This window comes from Rhamphochromis longiceps, linkage group LG5 (genome assembly GCF_057381845.1).
Source record: "Rhamphochromis longiceps isolate RC_006_pf linkage group LG5, R_longiceps_female_GT1.1, whole genome shotgun sequence".
Classification (NCBI taxonomy): Eukaryota; Metazoa; Chordata; class Actinopteri; order Cichliformes; family Cichlidae; genus Rhamphochromis; species Rhamphochromis longiceps.
Window position 1 is genome coordinate 25049228 of NC_140561.1, and position 25240 is coordinate 25074467.

Below are 25240 nucleotides of genomic sequence, written 5' to 3' on the forward strand. Positions count from 1 at the left end.
ACATAACTGGAAAAAATCAAAATAAACTTTAAACCGGAGGACTGACAGAACACACAGCTAGGTAAACGGTAGATCGCGACACAGACACAGAGAAACACAGGGCTTAAATACACAGAGGGAGCAATCAGGGAATGGGTAACAGGAGGGAAACACAGCTGGGGCAAATCAGAACTGACGAGACAAGGAAGCGTCAACTGAACACACTGAATGGTAAATGGCCTGCATTTGTATAGCGCTTTTCTAGTCCCTAAGGACCCCAAAGCGCTTCACACTACATTCAGTCATTCACCCATTCACACACACATTGGCGATGGCAAGCTACATTGTAGCCACAGCTGCCCTGGGGCGCACTGACAGAGGCGAGGCTGCCGGACACAGGCGCCACCGGGCCCTCTGACCACCACCAGTAGGCAAACACGGGGTTAGTATCTTGCCCAAGGATATTTGGCATGCAGCCAGGAGGCAGCCTGGGATCGAACCACCGACCTTCTGATTAGTGGCTGACCTGCTCTGCCACCTGAGCTACAGCCACCCCAAAGAGATAAGACAGAGACCTTCAAAGTAAAACAGGAAACACAAAACACAGACTGAACAAAGACACAGACTCACATGCAGGCACTACAGAGGGAACAGAGACGTGGGACCAGGGCAGACACAGACACTGACTGGACACGGGGATATAACAACTAAGGATACACAGAGACGCGAACTAGACAAGGGGATACAGCTGACAGGGGAGACAGAGCAACTAGAGAAGACAGAGACATAAACCAAAAGACAGAACTCTAACAAAGAAACAGCAGCATCACCGCCTGCAGCATCACTGCCTGGTCCCGCAGCTGTCACGCCTTCATGCGAGCCTGGTCCTGCCTCGCCTGTGTGTCTTCATCCTCGCCTGGTCCTGGCTCACCTGGTCCTGCCATTGCTACACCGTCCTCAGGTCCAGCTCGGCCTGTACCACCTCGCCTTTGCTGGCTGCTTTCCAGGCCTCTAGTTGGATGACATGGTCATCGAGGTCGGCCTTCTGAACGAGGTCGTCGCCCCTGCTGCCTTCCACGTGGCCGGCCTCCGGACCTGTCCTGTCGCCGCCGCTGGCTTCGCGGCCGGCCTCTGGACCTGCTTTGTCGCCGCCACTGCATTCCACGTGGCCGGCCACCTGATTGGTTTTGTCTGTGTCGCTGCTGCTGCTGTCCACATGGCCAGCCCCCTGAACTGTTTTGGCCCTGTGCTGTCAACCTCCGGGTTGACCCCCTGAACTTTTCTTGGACTTGTGTTAAGCTCCAGTCCAGTTTTGTTTTGTATCAATGATGTATTCCTGGACTCTTGAGTTCTTGAATAGTTTTCTTGTTTTATGGACTATTCTGGACTCTTGCTCCTTGTTTTTTGTTTTGTTTCTTTTTGTTTATTTTGAAGGATTGTGTCTTATGTCAGTGTCCAGCTTTGCTCCTCCTGTCTCGTTAGTCCTATTTCTCCCAGCTGTGTCTCCCTCCGGTTGCCCATTCCCTGATTACCACCCTGTGTATATTAGCCCTGTGTTTTCCTGTGCTCAGTGTCGCGTCGTACCCTCAGATCCTGCCTGTGTGTTCCAGTTTGCGTTTTCATGGTTTGATTTCTGTTTTTGTTTGGTGCCAGCAATAAAGCTGTGGTCCTCAGTTACGTTTCCGTCTCAGAGTCCTCCATTTGGATCCACATCTCCACCTGTCCGCACACAGAGACCTGACAAATGTAGCCTCATGGGCAGTGTAAGCTATTAAGAATTGACTGTACACTGTGTTCGTGTTTTCCTCCGAAACCTGTTGGAGCAGCCTTTCACCGCCTCTCTCTGTCTCTCGCTAGCAAAGTTGACCCAGACAAAGTAAAGCTAGTTTTCAATTATTAGCCCGACACACAACCCGACGTTTTAGCCAGAGGTCCCTTTACTACGGTAGGGAGCCGTGGACCTTTTTTCTATCTGCGCCGAACAGTTTTCTTTACGAGATCCCTGCAAAAATCACACAGCAATAGTCCTGTAGTTGTAAAAAGCATGATAATATATTAAGTAATCCAAAGTATTCAGAATACGTTACACTTATTGAGTAACATAACGGAATATGTGTATAGGATAAAGGTCTAATCATCTCTTAGTTTATCCAGATTGCACAGAGTGTATATTTGTTAATAATTTGAATCATTTTGGATAAGGATAAGTGTAAGATAATGGGGAATTTCAGTTTTTACTTTATAATTTGTTTAGTGTAAGATTTACAGTTAAATTGTATTTTTTCTTGCCTTATTTAATTTTTACGTACTGTTCCTTTAACACACGGTAACTGTGCACGGGGGGAGCAACGGGCAGTGTGGAGCTACGGGGGCTTTAACTAGCTGTGGAGAAAAAACGTTTCTTACCGTGTTTACAGTGTACAGGAACATCCAAATGGATCACTGTATTTCAAACTGTGGAAATAAATGTTTGCCTGTTTGTTTTTCGACTACAAGCGGACTTTGTGGATTATGTTCAACTGCACTAAGACACGCGTACGGCCTGACTACCAGCTAGTGCTTCCGCGGTAATAATATGTTACAAAATACGTTTTGGGGCATGTATTCTGTAGTGGAATACATTTTAAAAGTAATCTTCCCAACACTGACCATATGTACTTTGTTCTCTGATTCACCATTCTTTGCTGGTCTTACACTGGATGGTTCATTGGTATAATTTTATCTGTTAATCTGGTTTTACAAATTAAATTCTGCTTTCAACTGTTTAAACTGGTGTTTAAAATCTTAAAATCATGAAAATAATTTAACGTTCGATCATTTGGAAAAGGGCTCGAGGTGATTAAGTGATTTTTTTTTTTAAAAAGCAGAAAATATATATTTTGTATGATGATTTTATGGCCGATTTTGTGTGTATTTTTGTCCACAAGGTGTCGAAAGGGTGCAAAATTTGAGGAGGGCACAAAGGTTACATTTTAAATGATCAGACAAAAGAGGGTTTTCAGGGAATACTGTTAAATGCCCAGTTTCTATGACGTATGTCAGAAAAATATCAAGAGTGGGATTAAAGTAGTGGGTTAGATCATTTACATTTTGACAGAAGCCAACTGAATCTAAGTTAAGTGGAAATACTATGAGCTCCAATATATAACCTCCTGAGAACCAGCCTCTTTATTTATGTCTTCTGTAATGGACATGGTTTTGGTCTATATCTTTTGACTTATTTGAGCTACCCTACTAAGTCATAATGTACAAAACAGAGGACATCCTGGGATTTCCATTGACATCTAACATGTTTGCGTAGCCTCTTTTAAATCCAAAGGAAGGAAATCACAGAAAAAATTCAGTGGGAAGATGAATTTTTCCACAGTTCTCAGGAGAATATTTAAGTCATGGTTCTGTCTTGGGGAACTGAAGCCCAAGTATTTCATGCAGTAAGCGTTTTCTTTGTGAAGTTGCATTTTAGCTCTGTAAATAACAGCATAATGTTCTCCATGGGTTCTCCAGACCCTTTCATGTCTGTCACACGTGCTCAGGGTGAACCTGCCCATATATTCCATGCTGCCCATTTGAGGACATTGGGCCCCTTATGCCACCCTCATCAAGTCTGTTTCTGATTTTTTGGTCATCATGGTAAATGGTGAATGGACTGGTTCATATATAGTGCTTTTCTACTCTATCAGCACTTCTCTGCCGTGTTCTGTCATTTGTACAAACCTTTTTAGCAGTTCAGAATCAGCACAGCATTTTAAAATATGTTTAGCAAGCAAAGCAAAAATAGATAAATAAACAAACATACTGTAACTACAGGGGTCCAACAAAGAATGGCCACGCATCATACTGATGTCTTCGGAAATTTATTTCTCTCTTTCTCTCACTCTTATTGTCTTCAGACACCGTGAAAACTGAAGAAACACAAAGTCTACAACATAAATGTTTTGAGCTTATCAGTCTCTCATATCAGTGTCCATAAACAGTCTTGCACAATAATGGATATCACAAAAATGTCCTCTCATTACCAGTGTAAAACACGTATGCACGTATACAAACAATATACATGAAACCATACCGTGTGCGCCTCTTGGACCACATGCAGAATAACATTAACGTTGAGGCTGTAGATGCATCTGTAGCCATGTATCCATGCTAGCTACACAATACCATGGTTGTGCTCTCAACCAAACTGGTCATGTGACCATTACAAACTCTACCTCATACAAACTCTACAGCACTTTACATATTTAACAAACCCATATTTTGTAATCACATATTTTAAACATGATTTTAATTAATGTTACACTTTTATCCTCTTATCTTATAAATAAATGAACTAAATTAAGCATGAATCTATCACAGAAACATATGAAATAACCAACTTTATTTTAACTGTCTCAGGGACAGTTACACATACAAAATCACTGCTCAATAGACGAAGGAAAGAAAAGAGGAGAAAGAGCATACACCAGGAAGTTAGATTGGAGGATTCCTATCAATGACTGTACACTGTAAAAAAGATCCGTATATTTAACAGTGAAAGACAGTAAAAATACGACAGGAAAAACCTGTTAACTATAAAACAGTTTAAAACTGTTGATTTGATATGAAATTGCCGTAAATAAAGAAATGTAGAAAAACCGTAATATGTACATTTTTTCTCTGAAAAAAATACATAAACCTACTGTAAATCACTCTTGCATAGTTTTTTTAACGGAAGATTCCAATAAAGTTTAGAACAGGCAAACACAATTTTTTTTACATTTATTTATTGAAAAAAATACAGGTTTTAATTGCTGAATGTAAGCATGGTTGTGCTGGTAATGGATACATGCTGTAATATGACTTTGTGATTTTTGCATTAATTTCACATAATAATAATAATAATGGATTAGATAGTGATTTTCAAGAAGCCCAAAGCACTTTACATTAAATCCATTCTTGATTTATAGCACCTTTAATACAGCATATTCATATAACAGCTACATATGTCCCAAGATCTTTATACAAGAAATGTATTAGGGCAATTTTTGGATGTAGTTTTTGTAAAGAATATGGGATGTAGCTGTTAAATCTACATTCTGTTGAACTCAATAAACCATGAGTTTAAAATGTAAAAGCTAACAACAACTTGAGAGACCTACAGCTAATGATAGACATACTATATTATTGAGTGAATTCATTTAATCCCAAAAGTGTTAAAACAATAATCTGTTGTCTGTTCTATTTATTCATAGTTAATTATCTTATGAAGAAAAAAGATTTTAAAAGCACCTCCTCCCAAAACTAGGCGTTTTCCCCTGACGTTTAGAGCACCGTTTCACATCAAGGCGCCTGATTTCAAACGGGCCAATCAGCGCACTGCATCAGGCTCCACCGCAGATAACGTCTGTACAGCTCCACACACAAGTTTTTCTTTGGACTACGGCAGCACGCTATCTTCATTTTCGTGGACTTGTTTCTCTCTTTTTTTTTAATTTAACGTCTGCTACAGCTCGTCTTCAGTTACTACGGTAAGAAAATAATCCAACTTGGTTTATTTATCGACAGCATTGTGTTGCAGGCAGTGAAGGCACAAATGATAAATTTACGTTAGCTTTAGCTCGTTTCTAGCATTAGCGTTAGCTACATCAGGCTGAAAAGAGCCTTGCAAAACCAGCAGTGCGCGTTTTGAGACGTGTTTTGGAGATGGGTGTATTAATGGAAACCGTCTAATTAGTATAGCTATATTTTAATGCTTTGTCTAAATGCAGCCTGGATTTTCCCGCCTTGTTTGACATCCGGCTGAAGCTTTAAGTTAGCTAGCCTCGCAGCTGTGTCATATTGATTATGTATTTTTGCAGCATATGTGGAGAATCGGTTCAGTCCGTGAAAGCTTATGTTTTGCATTGCAGACTGCATCGTAATGAACCCCGGTGTATTTTTAAATGTGTTGAAGTAAGTTGTAAGCAGGTGTTTTCTGGATATGCTGCTTTAAAGTCTCACTTCTACCGCCACCACACTGGTACCGCAACTGTTTCTCAGAATGCTACCTTAATGGGTTTGAATTGCACTGTCTCACTTTGTGAATGCCAATGTGAGGGAACCAAAGCTTTGATTGCTCACTTACAGGAACACATAGAAGAGGGACGGCATGTAACTTGTCCAGTGAGAGGATGCCAAAGTGAGTTCTCTGTAAAATCTACATTTACCTCCCATATGTCTAGAAAACACAAACGTTAGGAAAATGTGATTTGTGGTTTAAACAAAGATACTCTGAGTCCATCTACAAGTGCCACCATACACATACAGGAAGGTGCCAGTGTATCAGATATAGAAGACCCTGGTATGGATGGGTCTAATTTCAGTGACCTGTATCTCAGACATGCATGTATGTTTTACATTAAACTACAGGGACAGCATCTTCTGCCAGCATCTACCATTCAAACCATTGTTGAAGAAATACAAAATATACATGAATTGGGACAGATGTATACATTGAATAGACTAAGGTCATTCATAGCCAGGGGAATGGCCCATATGCTATAAGAACAGCATTGGGTTGGGTCATAAGTGGGCCCATGGAAGATGGTAAAAGCAACTTGGACAGCGAGCACCCACCAACAGTTGTAAATAGGATATCTGTTTGTAAGCTGGAGGAAATGTTGAAAAGTCAATATAACTATGACTTTAATGAAAGGGTTACAGAGGAAAAGGGTTTGTCAAGGGAGGACCTTAAGTTCATGAAGATCATGGAAAAATCTGCAACAATGGAAGATGGACACTACTGTTTGAAGTTACCTTTTAAAAAGGATAACATAAAGATGCCAAACAATTTCTCCATAGTTAAACAAAGATTGCAAAGTCTACAACGAAAACTTCTCAACAATGAACAGTTGCATAAAGAATATAAAAACTTTATGGACGAGATGATAAGAGACGCACGTAATCGGCGTCAGTGTGTCATTGAGAAGGCAAACAGTTTGTGACCGTTGCGCTGTTATGCTAAGTCCATACGGAATAAAGAACAAAAAGGACAAGATACATACTGCTGGAATTATTGGACTGTTAACTTAATTCATGCATACCAGTGACATCGCGTCACCCCCGTTAACGACCACCTCAGTGGCTTCAAGCGTAGGCTTGGCCTCTATAGTCACTTCTAAAAGATATGTCAGTTTCAGATGAAGACATAAAAATCTGTGACACAGTAAAACAATCTGACTTGTTCTCAGCTTGTCACACTGGGCCCCTGAGAACTGCTTATTCAAGAGTCCAGTGCTTTAAAGATGTGTTCAAGTATGTTGAACCCAGAAAAGTGTTTTTGGGCAGGGACGAGAACAGGATGGAGAGATTTGCCTATTGTGTTCCTCTGCTAAATATTTTGAAGGGTATGTTGGAATCAAGTTTTTGGCAAGGTCTCATATCAGTGAATCTTAATAATGTTTCAAGACCAGATGTTCTCAGGGACTGTTGTGATGGTAACGTGTTTGTGTCAAACAAATTTTTTCAGGAAAATCCACATTGCCTCAAGCTGGTTCTATACCAGGATGCATTTGAAGTAGTGAACCCACTTGGTTCTGCCAAAAAGAAGCACAAGGTTTTGGCTGTGTACTTCTCTCTACTCAACATCCCACTAACACCCTTCATCATTGTTTGCGGTAAGCTGAAAGAGCAAAATTCAACTTTTTTTTTTTCTGTTGTAACTGTTCTTGTACTCTTGGCTTGTTTAGTTTCATGTTCTGTTGCTTCCTCACTAATACACTGGATAACGCAACCATATAAGTTCAACTAGTAACATAACTCATCCTATGATCCATGTAACAAGTATCTCTGTATTTCTATATATGACTGACATTAAAGCTCTTGTTATTAAAGTTTTTAATTTGTTGTTGTTGTTGTTTTAATTCTCAGGTTCCTCCTGCTTCGCTGCTGAGACATTCATGTTGAGCATTGACAAAAAGACTGTCAACGACCGCATCACAACCTTCACCTCTGCTATCTGCCTAATGTTTGGCAGTTACTACTGCTTTAACATACACTACCCTGTAGAACTGCGATCAACACTGGAGTTCCTTCAACGGTAAAATTTATTTTATTATGGATTTATTTTTGTGCTTTTCAAACTTGGCCATTTGATATCCCACCTCAGGTTGTTAATTTCCTCAATCTCTCTCGCCCTTTTTTCATGAAGGTGTTTCTTTTCTATAAATTCTGAGAGAGGCACCAAGGTTGAATCCAAGAAGAAAAAAGTGTTCTCAGTCAATCCCAGAGTCCTCACTCTCATCTCGGACATTGCTGACCATGAGTGGATCTAGTCCTAACCCTCTTGTTTGAGACAAAGTGATAAAGGTATACTATGTTACATACTCTACAGATGTTCTGTTTTTGAAACAATTGTTACATTTCTGATTGTGAGTGGGAAGTTTAACAATGTGAAGTTTTACTAGACACAATTTGTAAAAGTACATGGTCTACTTTTGATTCACTGTTTTATATCTGAAAAATGTATCTGGTAAAAATGTGGTAAACCTGCGATTTTGTTTCTTGGATTTTAATTTTCCCAGTTTTAAAGATATTTGTATTCCAATAGTGTAAAAGTATGCTGCATGTACATTGCTGGCATTTTGTAGTTATCCAAAAATTTGCAGGTGAAGTTCTCAAAACAAGTGTAAAGTTTTTGTTTGTTACCTGATGCAGTTTTAAGATGTACATTTTCAGGTTTACTGCTCAGTTCTGTGTGCAAAATATGTGGGTGTAAACTTGTTCCTGTAATTTCTTCAATTCAGATTTTCTTTCAATTATAGAAAAATTTTTTAATTCTCTATATTTGTATTTGGATAATTTGAAAAGTCAAGATTCTACGTGTACTGACATTTATGTAGTGAGAACAGCACCAAAACACTTAAAGGTGTCTGAATTGTCTGCTAAAGGTAATGTGAAGTATAATGTGTGCTCAACTTACAGCACTGGTTTTGCACAGTTTGAACAGAACTTGTAAGAATTCTGTGATTCCTCACTGTTACTGTCATGGAGATAACTAGTAACTATTTGTGATTTGTTGAGTACAAATGTAAATGTTTGATGTTCAAAACATCAAAGATGTTAAATAAAATACTTTTTTGGAAATTTAAGGTGGACATTTTTGTGTTACATTTAGTAATTTGAATAAAATCATGGTTTGTGTATTAAGCTTACAGAGGAGAACACTTAAGAGCACTCTAGTCTAAAAACGGTTACAGAATAAAATTGTATTTTATTATTTTTTGATAGTTAATTTTACAGGGAAAAAATGTTGTTTTCTGTCACAAACTTTATTTTATATGTTATTTTCATGTTAATTCTAGAGAAAAACATTATTTTTTCTTCAAGTTAAAACATTTTCTTCTACGGTAAAATATTGACCCTAGCACTGTTTTTAACCGTAAAATCAACAATAACAATACCTTGTTACCGTTAAAGAAGAAAATGTTTCACCCGTAATTTTACGGTAGATTTCTGGCAACCACAGCTGCCAGCGTTTCACCGTAAAATCTACAGTGTTTTTTTTTTTTTTTTTTTTTTTGTTTGTTCTTTTACAGTGTAAGGTCAGAAAGATTAAGTTTCCTTGGTGAATAGTTTGTGTTTTTGTAATGGACTAAAACATTTGTTTCCACTTCTATGTTGAAAACATGCCCCCACAGTGGAATATGTGTGGGGGGGGGTTATGGATTTATCTAGAAATTGGTCACTGGGAACTTATTAAATGAGAAATTCTGTAAATAAATGTGCTCGTTATTCTGTGAATTATGCAATAAGCATCCCTTGGACTTCAAGGGGCCACCGTTGTCTTTATGTTACTTTAGTTAGACTATTGTAATGTAGAGTAGTGAGCGGCGTGATGTTATGATCAAGGTTAAAAGTGTGAATGTGACTCACTGTGTGTGTGTGTGTGTGTGTGTGTGAGAGAGAGAGAGAGAGAGAGAGAGAGAGTAAGACAGAGAAGGTGATATGCTGTTTTTGCTCTGTACAGCATGAAAACATGTGGGTCCACCTGTCTGTCAAGCAGATTTCTATCTATGGTAAAAAATAAATAAATAAAATTTGTAGAATGGTTCTCATTTAGCACTTTTCTGCTCTATCTCAGCACTCAATGCCTTTACACTATGCTCATGATCATCCATTCACACCAACACCGCCCCTCTTCCCCTCTTTATAGCTAACATTCACACACACCAATGGATGCATCACAGAGTAACTTGCCGAAGACAGGTGTAACCGACCCAGAGTTTGATTAAATGTTCCTGCAAAACAAGGAAATGATGACTGGTGAAGTTTCTCTTTGCCTCGCTTCTGCCATATTGGAGAGGAGGACCTATGACCTCGCTATTCTGTCTCACTGAACAATGCGCATGATTTACACAAGTGCATTTATTCTGTGAGTAATCTACTGAAAATGTGTTTGTGATCAGTATGTGGACCATTGTTTTAAGTTTTAGTTTAAGCTTCATCTCCAGATCTTGGAGATAATACAGCATGATCTAAAACGACGGCTCATCTTTGCGGTATTCTTAATTTAGGCTTTTTTCTTCATGAACTACAGACACGGAAACACAAAGGCATTTTATGGCACTCCTGTCACTTGTTGTAACCCGTTAGTGAGACAGACTGCGATTTCCTGCCATCTCTAAAACTACAGGTAATCACTGTTCTCCAATCTTTATTTGAATATTGGTTCATTTGTTTCAGAATTGCAATATAATAACATAAATCCCTGAATGTTTATGGCGGCTGTTACTTTATTTGACCTGTCAGAGAGGATGAGATCTGTGAGCTAGAGAGAAAACCCAACGCGCAAAGACAAGCAAGAAAACCGAAAAATGTAATTTAATATCGTGAGAAAATTGTTTTTCACGCTAGGTTGCCCTCTGAATAACACCTTTTACGTCTTTAATATTGCTAATAGCGGTAAGATCGTGTTGTAACCTACATCACCTTCTGTTGAATTAAAGATAACAGGTAACATGAGCCACACAGCAGTGCGTAATGGCTGCGCGCAGTGGCTCGTCTTTAGTTGTTCGCACTTCTATGATAAAGGAAATGATTGAGTGTCACAGGCGACACTGAATATTCCGAGGAGGTATTTTTGCCCAAAAGCAGACAGAAGACGAAAGGCGTGATTACATCAACTAATGGGCCACGTGGGGACACAACTGTGGATATTTGTACAAGATGGAAGAAAATAAAACTGAGCCAAGGAACCTAGTACAGGTGTGTCAAAAATATTTATGATTCTGAAGAAACGAAATGTGTGAGCATTTCTCTCTTCGTGCATCTACAGAGAGCTTTAAAAGCATGGATGTTTGTTTCCACCACGGAAGAAGTTGCCATCCTTAGTTCAAAATTTCGTTTTAGCTAAAACAAAGCAAGACCGCTTTATTTATATAGCACTTTCCCCTGTGTAATGTGCAGATATCTTAAGATATCGACTTACTCAGACTTCTGCATGGCTGCTGTTTCAATAATTTACGTATTTATTCGTATTCATAAATTCTATATTTGTGCACTTCCCACCTGTTTCTAAAATTACGCAGTTTTAAGCCGAATTACAACTAATTTCATATATAGTTTATATTTTTAAATATCGGGAGATTCGCAGAAGACTTCACGGCCGTTTTAACGCTTAAGCTTTCTATTGGAGCGAATAGTGTAAAGGAAAGCGGATATATACGTTGCTTTTGCTTTAAACTGAGCCCCGTCCTGAGCCAATTTTATCTGTGAGCACGGAGGCTCTTCTGTGAGCCACAACGCGACAACGAATCTTCCTCCTGAAGTGGTAGCCTGTTTGGTTTTTAAAATTTTCCTTAAGGGGGTCGGCGACTCACAGGTAGGTTATTTTTTTCATCTCGGTTCCTTATAGGAAGTTTTTCCTCTTCTTCTTTACTTAAACTGAAGATAAATATAGGGGTTTTTAGGTCGTTTTAGGTCTCTTCATTTCCCAGTTGGACGTAATATTGCCTCTTCTTGCACGTTCGCCAGAGTAAATGCCGACATCAGAATGAGTTCAAAATACGTTTTGGTTTGTTTAATGAAAAATGTAAAAATAGAAATCCTGCAATGACATTACAGACCTTGCTTGCTTTTTTGTTTTATATTATTTATGAGAGAAAACAACACGTTCAAAGGAATCTTTAAAGAATGCGTAACATCTCACCGGCCGCAGCACAAGAACTGAACAAACTACATGAATCAACTCCATTGGACTGCTAAACCTACAGACTGGGCCACCTTTACAGGCTGCACAAGAAATTTGGGATAAACAAGCTACTTTAGAGCACGATCATGAAACGCTATGCACTACTACTAATTGCAACCCCAATACACTTCTACAGAAATGTAGCCACGATGCCAAAAAGACAAACCAAGGCAATTTGTATACAACAAAAGTATGATTTTGCATTTTATTATACATATTTATTTATTTTAAATGGTACAATACATTACCAGCACCCTAAAAATCCATTGTCCAGAAGCAGTTGTGATAATATTAAAATACAGAAAAAAAATTAAAAGTAATGTAAGATTAAACATCATGGCTCTCGTCACTAAGTATTTAAGTCAATACCTTATATAATATCAAAATATGCAATTGAAAATGTATTTTTACATATTTTCTAAGTGATTAAAATGGTGTCCAGAGTTTTTGTCAACACCATCAGATTTTTTTAAAAGTACAAAAGAATCAGGAATTATTATGGGTAGCTTACACTCTGAGGACCCCTTTACCACTTCCTGTTTGATACACATGCCATGAGGTCACTGCTGTGATATTTTTTTTTTTTTAATTTCATTTATTGCACACCTTTCTGATAAAACTCTGTGTCACAACCATAGTGTGTCAACACCATGGTGCCCATAGTATATACAGTATTCTGAAGAAGGTCTAAAATGTCACTGTGTGTGCGCATGTGTGTGTTTTATGTAAATGGATTTTTTTTAAATTATTACTCATGATATAACATCGTCCAGACGTGCCTGGTAAGGACATGAGGAGGAAACAGTAGGAGCTGTATGAGGCTACTAAAGGCAGTGCTATAACATTTTTCTGTCATCATTTTATTACAGATTAAGTGCTGGAGTTGTTAGGTGTGGATAATTAGATTATAGTTTATTGCAATAGCAAGTTGTGCCTTGTTCTCAGACAGCAAGTGGAGAGTGATATATGAAATGATGGGATGGAAGGAAGAAGAGAAGCAAAGAGTGATTCACAGGCAGAGCCTAAATTATTTCTCACAGTTTTTGTTGCCTTATGGTTCCAAGTGCTGTCACCAATCTTTGCATTTTGTTATTATCTCATGACACTTGTTTAATCAGCTACCATCTCTCCTATGGACTTTTTAATGTCTACAGTCTCAGATCAACACAGCCCTGCCCTTCCCATATTAGATTCTTGATGAATGTGTGTTGTTGTTATTCAGCCTGGTTCAATGTGCCCCTTTTTAACTTTGAGCACCCGCCCCTTTAAACCTCTCTGCACGGCCCTGGTGTCAAATATTATCAAATTTGTCTTATCTTGAATCTCATTGTTTATGTGTACATCATTAATCCTGTAGGAAAATGCTTAGTCTTCTGCATTTAACCCATTCACTCAGTGATGCAGTGGGCAGCTACAAATCCAGGATAGCCGCTGTTCGTTGGATTTGTACGCCCAACCTTCTGATCATGTGGCATCTACTGAGCTAGCTGTACCCTGAGAGCTGTTCTTTAAGTGATGATGTATGAATCCTGCTTCCGGGCCTAAACTACTCTGTGTTTATTAAGCCTGTTGTGCTGTTAAAATGTTTTAATGCTTTTTATCTTGTTCTATTACATCTGAACAAGCCCCTAAAAACAGTCAGTGATCACTGTCAGCCTAGCCATCGGGAACCATCACGTTAACTTTTATCAAGTGGAAAAAAGTTAGCATTCATCCTCCAGCTTCACTGTGTTTATATTATGCTAACATAGCTGTGTCGCTAGCAATCATGTAGCACATCACTATATAGAGAGAAAAAATTAGCAGCCAGCCCGAGTTGAAGAAAGAGTTTCTCATAAAGGAAAGGCAAAGATGGAGAAATAGAGTGAAAAAGAGAAAAATAAAGAACATCAGTGATTCTGAAAGAAAGAGAAAAAAGGCAGCAGAGAAGTTTTTGGAAGAAAGCACAGAGAGACAAAAGGAGAGAAAGTACAGCAGGGTCTAAACACACAACCAGAGTACTTTAGGAATCAAGGAGTAGTAGGCGGCTTCTTGCTGGTAAACTATTAAGATGTAGAACTTGACATGTGCAAAAACAGAATTGTTATGATGTGTTTTGTGATATTACAAAGGTTGCTAAGGTTTAATGGTCATTTTGAAAGAAATAATATCTTGTTATTGTCACCACCCTCAGCACCTTGTCAACTCCGTAATATGGAGTTTTGGTTTATTTTTCTCTTTTGGAGAACCATATATTTTCCTCCCTTCATTTCCAATAAAAACACGTAATTTTCTCAATAAATGTGTAATTTGCATTCTGCTTAATATGATTGTTTCTTATAGAGATTAAATACAAGCTTCTGAAAATATGTATGTAAAATATGTAAAATGTTTTTTTGTTTTTAAAAAAAAAGATTGGTTTCTGATGCTGTTCTACAGGTAACAGTTATAGCAAAGCTTAAGAATAATGTCAGAGTTGCCAATTCAGCCAAACCCATGCCTTTTTGTCTTTTCTCAGATTATTTCTCAGTGTTGTCTGGTGAAGTTGAAGCACTGTGAACTATGAGGTATTAAAAACACCCTGGTTAGTGTTTATGTCATCTTTGCCTGTTCAGTAACACTTCTTCTGCCCAGTTACTGAAATTAAAATTGAAATTCAGTCTCAGTATTTATGGTTAATTTTGAACCTTTCACCTGCAGATGCTTCCAGAAGATAAAGTGCACGCTGAAATGTTTGCTCTGGGTTCCGGCTGCACTCTGTGCTCTCTACTTCACACGTCCATCCATGCAGTGAGTATCTTTAAACAAAAAACACAAAAAAACCCTCAGCTGCCAGTTTAATTCGACATCCCTGAAATGGCATTCCTGCAACACAACTACATGGATCCAACAGGGATCGTTTTGGAGATGTAGATTTTGTTGTTTTTGAAATATGTGACTGGCTTTTCTTGTGTCCACTCTGTTTGAATCACTGTTGTAAGGTAAATGACAGAGATATCATTATACATATTACCACTAAACATAATCCAAAATGTTCCTTTAAATAAAACAACCTTAATCATGTTTCTTTCTAAATATAGACTAGATTACATTAGTAAACAAGGTGCGTACTATCGGGTCGTTAAGTCTGACGTCACTAGCCGTGTCTGGGCCTAAACTCCGCTGCAGGTCCATATATCAAACGATCACTATGGCATTACTGAGAGTTGAAAAACTGTCTAAAGTCTTTTATCTTTAATAAAATGATCAGCGTTCTGCTCTACCAGGTGTAACAATTGAGTTTAACATCCAGGCATCCATGAAAACGGAATTTATGACATTTAGAAGTTAGCAGGAAGTTAGCTCGCTAGCTTCTATCTAAATACAATATAGCATGTCCTGACTGCGGGGTTTTGGAAACAAATTAAAACGTACAGCTCTGTTATCACTTCCAACATAAATGAAGACAAAAAACTAAACAGCAGTGACGTTTGTAGGGTTACTGAAGTTTGGCTAGCTGGTATATAATGATGTGCTACGTGACCGCTAGCGACACAACTATGTTAGCATAATATAAACAAGCTAACTTTTTTCCCACTCGATAAAAGTTAACGTGAGTGTTCTCGGTGGTCAGGAACAAATGTAATCGCATGACAGGATGCTGTAAAAGGACCAAACTTCAGCCAGGAGAACAACTGAGATAATCCATCCACAATACGAGGTTAGTCATTCATATACTGCTGCATGGGCTGGGATGTAGTTACATCGTAAGGTTTTAAAAACTGAGCTTAAATAAATGATTAGCAGTAATAAAAGCCGAGGGAGGTCAACAGTGATCACTGACTGTTTAGGAGCTTTTTGAGATCAAATAGAAGAAAATACATAACATTAAACATGTTAACAACACAAAAGCCATATTAAACGCAGCTACTTTAGGCCCGGAAGTAGGATTCGTCACGTCATCACTTAACGACCGGATTGACAGTCTTTAACTCACCACAGAGTATTACATATTGTCATTGTGATGATGACATTTAAGAAAACAAACTATAAAATGCTTTTGATATCAGTATTTTGATAGGTTTCATACCCATGGAAAAGTGCTCACTGGAAAATGGAAAGCTGTCAACCTTGGACAACAGCGTTGATGTCAGCCTCGACTTTTGGTAAGACCATCAAGACTTTTCATTTTGGCAACCAAGGTGCTACCGTTTCTGGTCTCAAACACTGATAGGTTTGTAGCATAAACCTATTCGCTGGAACATTCAAGACAATTTACTACACAGCAAAAAGCAAGACACAAGTAGGCAAAGTTCTTTGTGTTACTCATGCATGAGGGAGACCTGCCTGGAGCCAAGTGTCGTTCCACCCACTTGACCTCCGTCAGACTCTCAGCCAGGTTCCCCATAGCACTCCTTTTATTTTGGTTACATGAATATGCATAGGTTCATTAACATATGATGTTTCATATAAGTGTACATGTGGACAAAGAATACGTACGTACGTGCGTGCGTGCGTGTGTGTGTGTGTGTGTGTGTGTGTCCCCATAAAGACTTCCCTAACGACCATGGGCGACCGTGGCTCAGGAGGTTGGGAAGCGTATCTGTAACCGGAAGGTCGCCGGTTCGATCCCTGGGCTCTCTATCCTGGTCGTTGTGTTCTTGGGAAAGACACTTTACCTTACTGCCTACTGGTGTTGGCCAGAGGGGCCGATGGCGCGATATGGCAGCCTCGCTTCTGTCAGTCTGCCCCAGGGCAGCTGTGGCTACAACTGTAGCTTGCCTCCACCAGTGTGTGAATGTGAGAATGAATGAATAATGGCATTGTAAAGCGCTTTGGGTGCCTTGAAAAGCGCTATATAAATCCAATCTATTATTATTATTATTATTATTATAAACCTGCTGGTCTGGAAGTCCAGCAGTTCATCAAAAAAACAGGCACTTAGACTAAAACATATATAGATACATTTATCCTACCATAAAACAATAAAAGAAGGTATGACCTCTCCCATGCTTCCAGGATGTGGGTGTTAATGCCAGAGTGCTCTGGAATGCGGAAAAGATAGAGAGAGAGAGAGAGAGCTGTGCATGAAGTGTGATTTTTATCCTGAAAAGTCAGCAAAAGTCAGAGGGAATTCATGACGATGTTTATGTGAAGCATAGTTTGGATCTTTTTTGCTGCTGGTTCGGTCAATATTGTTTGGAGAGAGATAAAACTAACAGCCATATGATCAGCGCAAAAAGGGCGTAAACACACAGCGCGGACCCACGGATCAGAATCAGCAAGCTGTCGGCTTTCAGCCCCGACCGTCAGCTGAGAAAGGTGACATCTCACTGATTCTGATCCGCGGGTCCGCGCTGTGTGTTTACGTCTTTGTGCAGAAGCCGTGTACCTGCTCTCATTTACTGTCTTAGCTGTTTGGTGGTTGTTGAAATTTTGTGATCTTTCACCTGAGATTGTGGCATTTCGGGCAAAATAAATTAATATTAAAAAATCGATTCAGGATTTTAATGAATCGATTTTACGTTATCCAAGCCAGAATCGATTTTAATCGATAAATCGATTATAAAAACCCACCCCTAGTGTGGTCACTTTGTCCTTTGCTCAGGCTTCTTGTATGTCCTCTGAGCTCTCACCTTCCTGCTCTAATAACTGGGACTCCTCCACCTCATCCCCTGACACCTACACATCTGATTCCCCCTATCCAATTTGAAGTAAAATCCTTTGTCTCACCTCTGCTTTTTTTTTTTTAAAAGCCCTACTCTCCCCTACAAAGAATGCTGAATACAATTTATATTTTGAAATTACATTTCAGAAATTATACCAAATTAAGCATAAGAACATGTATTGAATAACTGCTCAATCATCCAGGTAGAGAAATCCCCAAAACTTGATCTTGTTCATCTGGACGTGGCGTTTTAATGACCATTGATCAATGGTATTGATTAATAGCCATGAGTACCATAAATGCTGGGGTACCGCAAACGCTGGTTTGAGTGAAACATCAATGTGGCCATTTATGTGAAAAGGAAAAGGTCGTCTCTGAATCAAGGTTACATCTTTCACCAGCTTACAGCTTGTTATTGCAGCTGTTCCCCAACTCTCTGTGAATGCTTCTCATGGCCATTGACCAAAGGTCATTAATCAATTGTCTTTGATTAGTGGTTGTTGATCAATGGGCATGATAATTTGCATATTATTGACTATAAAACTGACCTCACGGCTAGGGATGGGTACCGGTGTCCGGTGCCATGATGGCACCGGTTCTGACATAAACGGTAGTAACCAGACCGAAAAGCAGCGCACATTTCGGTGCTTTATTTCGGTGCTTTTTTTCCCTGAGATGTGATACACTTCTAGCCAATCATTTTACGTTTCCGAGGATAGTAGGTGGGCCCAGGTACGTACGTTCTTTTAGAGCAGAGCTACAGATTAAAAATGTCCAAGGCGAAGCGGTCAAAAGTATGGCTGTACTTCACAGCAAAATATGCAAACTCAGCAGCCTGCAACAAGTGCTTTAAGCTGATACTGTGATACTGTCAAAGGAGGTAACACCTCGAATCCGATGAAACACCTGGCGACGCATAGCGTTTTTTTTAAAAGCCCAGAAATGCGCCGTATTTGATAGCTTGCTGCGAGACCTCACACCGAGCACATCTACTGCGGGTGGGTTGCCTGTTATGCAACATCCCCCAAAAACCCGAAGAGTAGAGTCCTGGCCCCTAGCCCTGCCAGTGTAGCAGAAATGATGAGGATGATGATGGCAGCAGCAGCCGTTCTTCTCTGCGTGAGTAGCTTAATGTTGTTCGTGTGTAATTTACGTTAAGTAGGCTAACCACGTTATTACATTAATGCATGTAAGGTGAACTAGCAAACATCATCATAGCTACATGCGGCTGTCCTCTTGTTTGGCAGATACTCCCTTCACCCTGGCCAAAAAGGCTAAAATGACCAAAGAAAAAGTGGAAAACAGTTAAACATGAGAGGTTTAGGACAAAGTTTGTGTTTTTTCCATTGTTTAAGCACTGCTTCCAGCCAAGAGTGATACCATATATGCCCCATAGCTGCAGAAAAGGCTAACATTGTTATCTTTTTACAAAAAACAGCTGAACATGAGAGGTTTTTGGACCAATTTTGTGTTCTCCATTCTTTAAGCACCGGTTTGAGCACCGTTTGAGCACCGGCACCGTTTCAAAAGTACCGATTTGGCACCGGTATCGGATAAAACCTAAACGATACCCATCCCTACTCATGGCCCATTGTTCACCAGTGGTGCTAGTTTCAATCATTATGTAAATATACTCTTTATAAGGTTGGGGAAACCTGAAGTGACCCTGCAGCTGAGACTAAAGTCACTTGGATGAGTGACAAAATGTTTCTCCCACTGAAAAAGCTGCATCCAGATGAACATTAGGGGTGCAACGATACACAAAATTCACGGTTCGGTTCGATACTTTGGTGTCACGGTTCGATATTTTTTCGATACAAAAAAATGTTCATGCCTTTTTAATTTGTCATTTATTAAAATTATAAATATATATTTTAACTCAAAAATACAGTTTTTAAATTTAACCCTAACCCTTGTGCGTGTTTTTTATTTTGACAGCGAATGCGCACCTGCGGACCACTTATGTGCAGCCCTGGTTATTTAGCTCGTCATATCGCAGCCACAGAAATTCTTTTGTCCATGAAACCATAAAGCTGCACTTTCTTTTTGCCTTATAGTCTGATTTGTCATAACTTCTCCGTTTTGTGGTAAGCTTTTCTTTGGCTGTCACTTCTTCACCCTGACCTGTCTTATTTGGCTCAGCAGAACTGAAATGCTTTTACACACTCACTCACATAAGCTCAGCGATTCTCTGCGCGATCAACCTCTCACATGTTTAAGCTTGCTGCGGGAGATTTCACTTGTCATGTTTGCATAGTAAGCTAACGATTAATAAGACGATGTCAGAGGAATTGGTGCACAAATTATCATCACTCACAGATCAGTGCTGTCGCTCTCTATACACAGTTCGCACGATTGCAAAGTGAAAGCAAAAAAACAAGCGCAAATTCAAACGCGACTTCAATATGTCACATATTGACAGTGGCTCACCGATGCCACTGACATAATTACCCAGCTACATTTCTGAAAGAATGCAAAAGCATTGACATATATTTTTCTACAATAGCCCGACGTTCAGGGAAGAGATAGATTTTGGTAGCCCGACTGAAAAAATCGCTAGGACGTCGGGCTAGCGATATTGCAAGCCCTGTATCTGATTGAGGAATCACTCATCTTTGGAAAAGAGAGTTTATTACAGAGAAATGGCTCTTTCCAAAATAAAAGCTATACTATCCGCTTCTTCTGGGCTATATTCTCAGCAGCATAAGGAGAATCATGTGCTAACAGCTGTCTAAATGACTTGGCTAAAGTTAGTAGCATGCTTGCTTTTTTTTGTCTGCTTCCACTTGTCTTTGCACTAGGATGATGTCGGCGTAAATGTGCAGTCATATTCGTTGTGTTCCCACTAGTGCTTTCAGGTTAATCTCGTTGAAATGACCTTAACGCCACAACACGGCAAATCTCCGTTAACGAGCTACCGCCGATCGCTCCGTGCATGGGGCTAGACGGCCAACACGTTAACGAGCTAACTGCGCTAGCACACTAGTTCACACCAATGTAATTGAGCATTGCATGGCACATCCAACATACTGTTTTACTTTAGTCCATGACTCGCTTACCTTCAGGGTCATACGTCACATGAAAACCAAAATAATTCCAAACGCCAGATCTGAATGAGGGTGGGGGAGGTGCCCTGCGCTCTTCCTTCTGACTATGCTGTCTGTGTTGAGCGCTCAGTGGATCTGTGTTAGACTACTCCGCCTAGGCTGCACTGTCCAGCGCAGATCCACTGAGCGCTCAACACAGACAGCATCGTCAGAAGGAAAATTGATAAAATAAATTACAAATGTTGTATTGTTCATACATATGCGTACCGAACCGAAAGCACTGTATCGAACGGTTCAATATCGATACGAATATCGTTGCACCCCTAATGAACATAATCAAATTTTTGGGAATCAAACAAATTTTTGGGAATCTCACTTAAGCTTCCTTATTGCCATAAAATATGGAAGCCGTAATGGATGTAAAGTTGGCATCACTAGAAAGCCCAGGACGTCCTCTTGGCACTATAGGACTCATATAGTCAAGTCAAGTCAAGTTGGCTTTATTGTCACTTCAACCATATACAGTTAGTACACAGTGAAGCGACACAACGTTCCTCCAGAACCAAGGTGCTACATTCAACATAAATTTACAACATAAATTATATTTGCCATCATTTAGATGGTATAAATTTTGCTTGACGTAGAAGTCTTAGACTCATGTCCCTCACAAAAGCCAAGAATTAATTGGTGGCATGGATGGCGTGGACTGCCATTGTGATGGGGATTTTAAGAATGTTTTGAACTGAACTGATTTTCCAGGGTGGAATAATTGTATAGCACACATCTTTAATGACTTAAAAAAAGACTTGGATGAACTAGTTTGAAATTACTTGGATTTTCTCTAATCTACACTAGTAAAAGGTATGCATACACCCCCACTAACACTGGGTTAAATGTCCCGTAGCAAACTGCACCTCACTAAGACACTTTTGATTCCCATTAGCAGACTTCTGGTGTAATTCTGGTTGGATATTTGAGCATTCTTCTTGGCAGAATTGGTAATTTTATTTAAATTAGTTATTTTCCTGACACAAATCTGGCTGTTAAGCATAGTACACAAATTTAATATGTTTGAGGTTGGGGCTTTGGGAAGTACATTGCAAACAGTTTAATGTTAACCTGCTTTATCTATTCCAAAATCAACACCTATTATGTCCAAATGTCACTGTACAGTTGTTGATTTAATTTCAGTAGTCCTCCTTCTTTGTGACTCCATCTAATTTGTACAATACCCAAATACCACTAGCAGCAAAATGGCCCCAAAGCATGATGCTACCACTACTATGCTTGACAGGAAATTTGAGCTGAGCTTGATGGTGGCAATTTTAGTATTCTCCTCTCAGTCCATGATGATATAAAACTCAATTCACTGTAAACGGTGCCGTTGATGTTCCAGCAGTTTCCAGTTCAGCCATGCTTGAGCCCAAAAGAACATTATGACCAGTTTCCACTCATCTGAGGATGATTTGGTTTTCTTACAGAACTAGTGACACATCTGTGGTGGTGCGTGGTTTGTGGCGCGGCTGTGGGGGGAGGCGGACACACCTGAGCTCGATCAGCTCATCACCCTCCCCTATTAAACGTGCCGGGACCTGAGGAGTTGTTGTTGTTGTTGTTGGACGTGTTATGTGGCTGGCAGCTGAAAAGCTGCAGCTGAGAGTTGTAAGAGACGACAACCGAAATATAGAAAAGTGTGAAGAGTGAAATATGTGTTCGGGTCCGTCCTTACTGCCATAACATCTAAATAATACTTATGTATAATTGTTTGAATTTTCAGTTTTGAAAATTTACAGTTCTATCTGATCTTCACTGACTTCTTTTACCATCGTTCTGAGGACTGTTCAGTCATTTCTACACTGGCAAAGAGAAACTAATAGTTGTAGTTGATCATTATCACAAACAAGGCATTCGTAGGCCTTACCACATCTCTATTTTTATTTATTTTTTTAAATAAACTGATAAAACCACCACACTTAAGTGGTAACTTAAGTGTAATATGTGTTTAACCGATTTCTTTCCACTTCAGGTCTCGAACTGACGTTCAAACATGCACAACTTGGAAAGCTCCTATTCTCTGGGAGGGGATGTTTGACCCTAAAGTTTACGACCAGAACCACAAGAAGGAAGGATCCTCTGTTGCTCTAACAGTGTTTGCTGTGGGAAGGTTTGTTTTCACATTAGTATGACTATTTAAAATACATCCTGGTCTTCTAATTGCCATTTAGTCTGTATATTTGTGCTCTATTCTTCTAACTGTTTGAGACTGTGAAATAAAGCATGAACTCTTTTTCTCCACTATCACCAAAGGTACTTGGACGAATACCTCGAGACCTTTCTGAACTCCTCAGAACATCACTTTATGGTGGGTTTGCCTGTGTCCTACTACGTATTTACCGACATGCCAGAGAAGGTCCTGCACATCCATCTCGGTCCTCAGCGAACCTTGAAAATGATCAAAGTGCAACGGCACTCAAGATGGCAGGACATTTCGATGATGCGAATGAAGGCAATATCAGATGTCATAGAGTCTGATATTCGCCACCACTCCACGCATGTCTTCTGCTTCGATGTAGATCAGGTGTTCACTGGGAGATTTGGCTCAGAGGCTCTGGGAGACTCTGTGGCTCTGCTCCACGCCTACTACTACCACCTTCCAAAGATTTTCTATACTTATGACCGAAACCCGAAATCCAAGGCTTACATGGAAAACGGGGATTTCTACTATCATGCTGCTGTCTTTGGAGGCTCATGGAAAAGCGTAAAATCTCTGGCTGAGGGCTGCTACCAAAACATCATGGAGGATAAACAAAATAATGTGGAGGCTTTGTGGCACGATGAAAGTCACCTAAACAAATACCTGTGGCTGCACAAACCTAGCAGGGTGCTTTCTCCAGAGTACTGCTGGGATACCCACATCGGTTACAGGAGTGACATTCAAGTCACTCGACTGCTATGGGCACCAAAACAATATGATAAACTGCGCACACCTTAGTATTTCTTGGAATTACACACAAAACCATGCAAATTCAGCAACTCTAATAGCATGAAAACTATATGAAAACACATTTTTCTCCATACTCACAAAATATGCAAAAGTTGGCAACCATTTCAAATAATGGTATGAAAACAATATGGCAAAGGAACATTTTCCTAGTTACTCATGCTTCCTTGAGTTCATTTACACTCAACTCCAAAATGCACAAGTTTGCTTACAAGACGTCAGATAAATGTCTATGCAAATGCCAGATTTGCTTTCTTATCAGTGATTGCAACATTGTCTTTGTTTAAAAAAAACAGTGCTGATAAAAGGTCAAACGAGCAAAGCAAACCACATATAATATACAATTTTAGCTAGTCTTCATCCCATTTCTTCAGCTTCACTTTTTTTTTTTTTTGTACTGATGTCATAATCACAGTATGTGGTAAAATACATTTCTGGTTTTCAAGTATTAAGCACGGGCGGCTGATCTGTTAAAAAATAAACCCTGTATTTGAATTTCATATAAAGTTATTTTGCATTCCAGCTCATTATTCTTCCTTGATGAAAACCTGGGTATAAGCCTGTGTTCTGAATATTACAGTCATAATTTTTAAACATCATTTATAACACAGGAACTTTGAACCAAAGGTTTAGGGTTTATTGTCAGTTCGTGCTGTTTTTACAAGTGTGCTATTACTTGGTGTTATGTTGAAAAATGACGGAACTGTTTTCTATATTTATATTGTTGGGGTATAACAAATGTTGGTGAGTACAGCTGCAAGTTATTTTGTACTGATATGAATAAAATTACATCTGTAGGGCACTACTGAATTCTCCGATGAAAACCTTTGTGGTAGATGTAAGGATGTTAAAGAGCTGTTTTGACAGTTTGAGACACGTTTAGAAGATGTCAAAATAAAATGTTTGTAGGACTTTTTTGAGGAGAAATATATTATGTACAAAAACTGCAATGTTGGGTCTAAGATGTTTTTCAAGTGAAGTAGCATGTGAGGAAAAGGTTTTTGTTGAAAACAAGAAATATTTCCACTGAAAAGCCACGTAATGTGGTTCACGGAAATTTCTGTTACTTGGCTTCAGGTTAAACTGGTATCCTGCTGTAATCTGACCTCAATTGGGCCGTTATTCTTGCACAATGCAAAAGTGGAACTGGTTTTGTGTAGCACAAACCCCCCCCCCCAGAAATTTAGAGCATTTGATATGCTCCTGTTTTGTCTGATGCTGTTTATCTGATCACCAGTCCCTAAAATCTTTAAACTGTGCAGTAATTATGTTAGATACATTCATTTTAATTCTAGTGAACTGGAATTTTTTTTTTTCCCGTTTAATAGCAGGAACCATATCATCATTTAGGATTGATAGCACTTATAAGAGATAATGGCAGT

General features: G+C 39.3%; 1 protein-coding gene and 1 long non-coding RNA gene across 10 annotated transcripts; both read left to right on the top strand.

The window, feature by feature from the left end:
- The first annotated feature begins 4878 nt into the window (after positions 1 to 4878).
- Positions 4879 to 9482, top strand: LOC146670102 (uncharacterized). The gene is made up of 5 exons (XR_014911755.1): positions 4879 to 5483; positions 6082 to 6133; positions 7463 to 7610; positions 7864 to 8032; positions 8144 to 9482. It is a non-coding gene; the product is annotated as an uncharacterized LOC146670102 (long non-coding RNA).
- Positions 9483 to 10182: 700 nt separating this feature from the next.
- Positions 10183 to 25164, top strand: LOC146670103 (alpha-1,3-galactosyltransferase 2-like). Of its 9 annotated transcripts, XM_085406813.1 has the most exons (7): positions 10183 to 10366; positions 10532 to 10627; positions 14682 to 14730; positions 14864 to 14953; positions 16213 to 16308; positions 22884 to 23021; positions 23165 to 25163. In XM_085406813.1, the coding sequence occupies exons 3-7, from the start codon at positions 14726 to 14728 to the stop codon at positions 23847 to 23849; spliced, it is 1014 nt and encodes a 337-aa protein (XP_085262939.1). In that variant the 5' UTR covers positions 10183 to 10366; positions 10532 to 10627; positions 14682 to 14725; the 3' UTR covers positions 23850 to 25163. The 9 variants fall into 9 exon arrangements, with proteins under 9 accessions (XP_085262939.1, XP_085262946.1, XP_085262947.1 ...); XM_085406820.1 differs by lacking the exon at positions 10183 to 10366 and having other exon boundaries at positions 10387 to 10627; positions 14682 to 14747; positions 16224 to 16308; positions 23165 to 25164; XM_085406821.1 differs by lacking the exon at positions 10183 to 10366 and having other exon boundaries at positions 10387 to 10627; positions 16224 to 16308; positions 23165 to 25164.
- The last annotated feature ends 76 nt before the right edge of the window (positions 25165 to 25240 follow it).

Excerpts from the sequence above, each read along its gene's own strand:
- LOC146670103 (XM_085406813.1), top strand. Across the intron at positions 14,954-16,212 it reads TTCACACGTCCATCCATGCA|TATTTTGATAGGTTTCATAC; the intron begins GTGAGTATCTTT and ends TTTTGATATCAG. Across the intron at positions 23,022-23,164 it reads ACAGTGTTTGCTGTGGGAAG|GTACTTGGACGAATACCTCG; the intron begins GTTTGTTTTCAC and ends CTATCACCAAAG.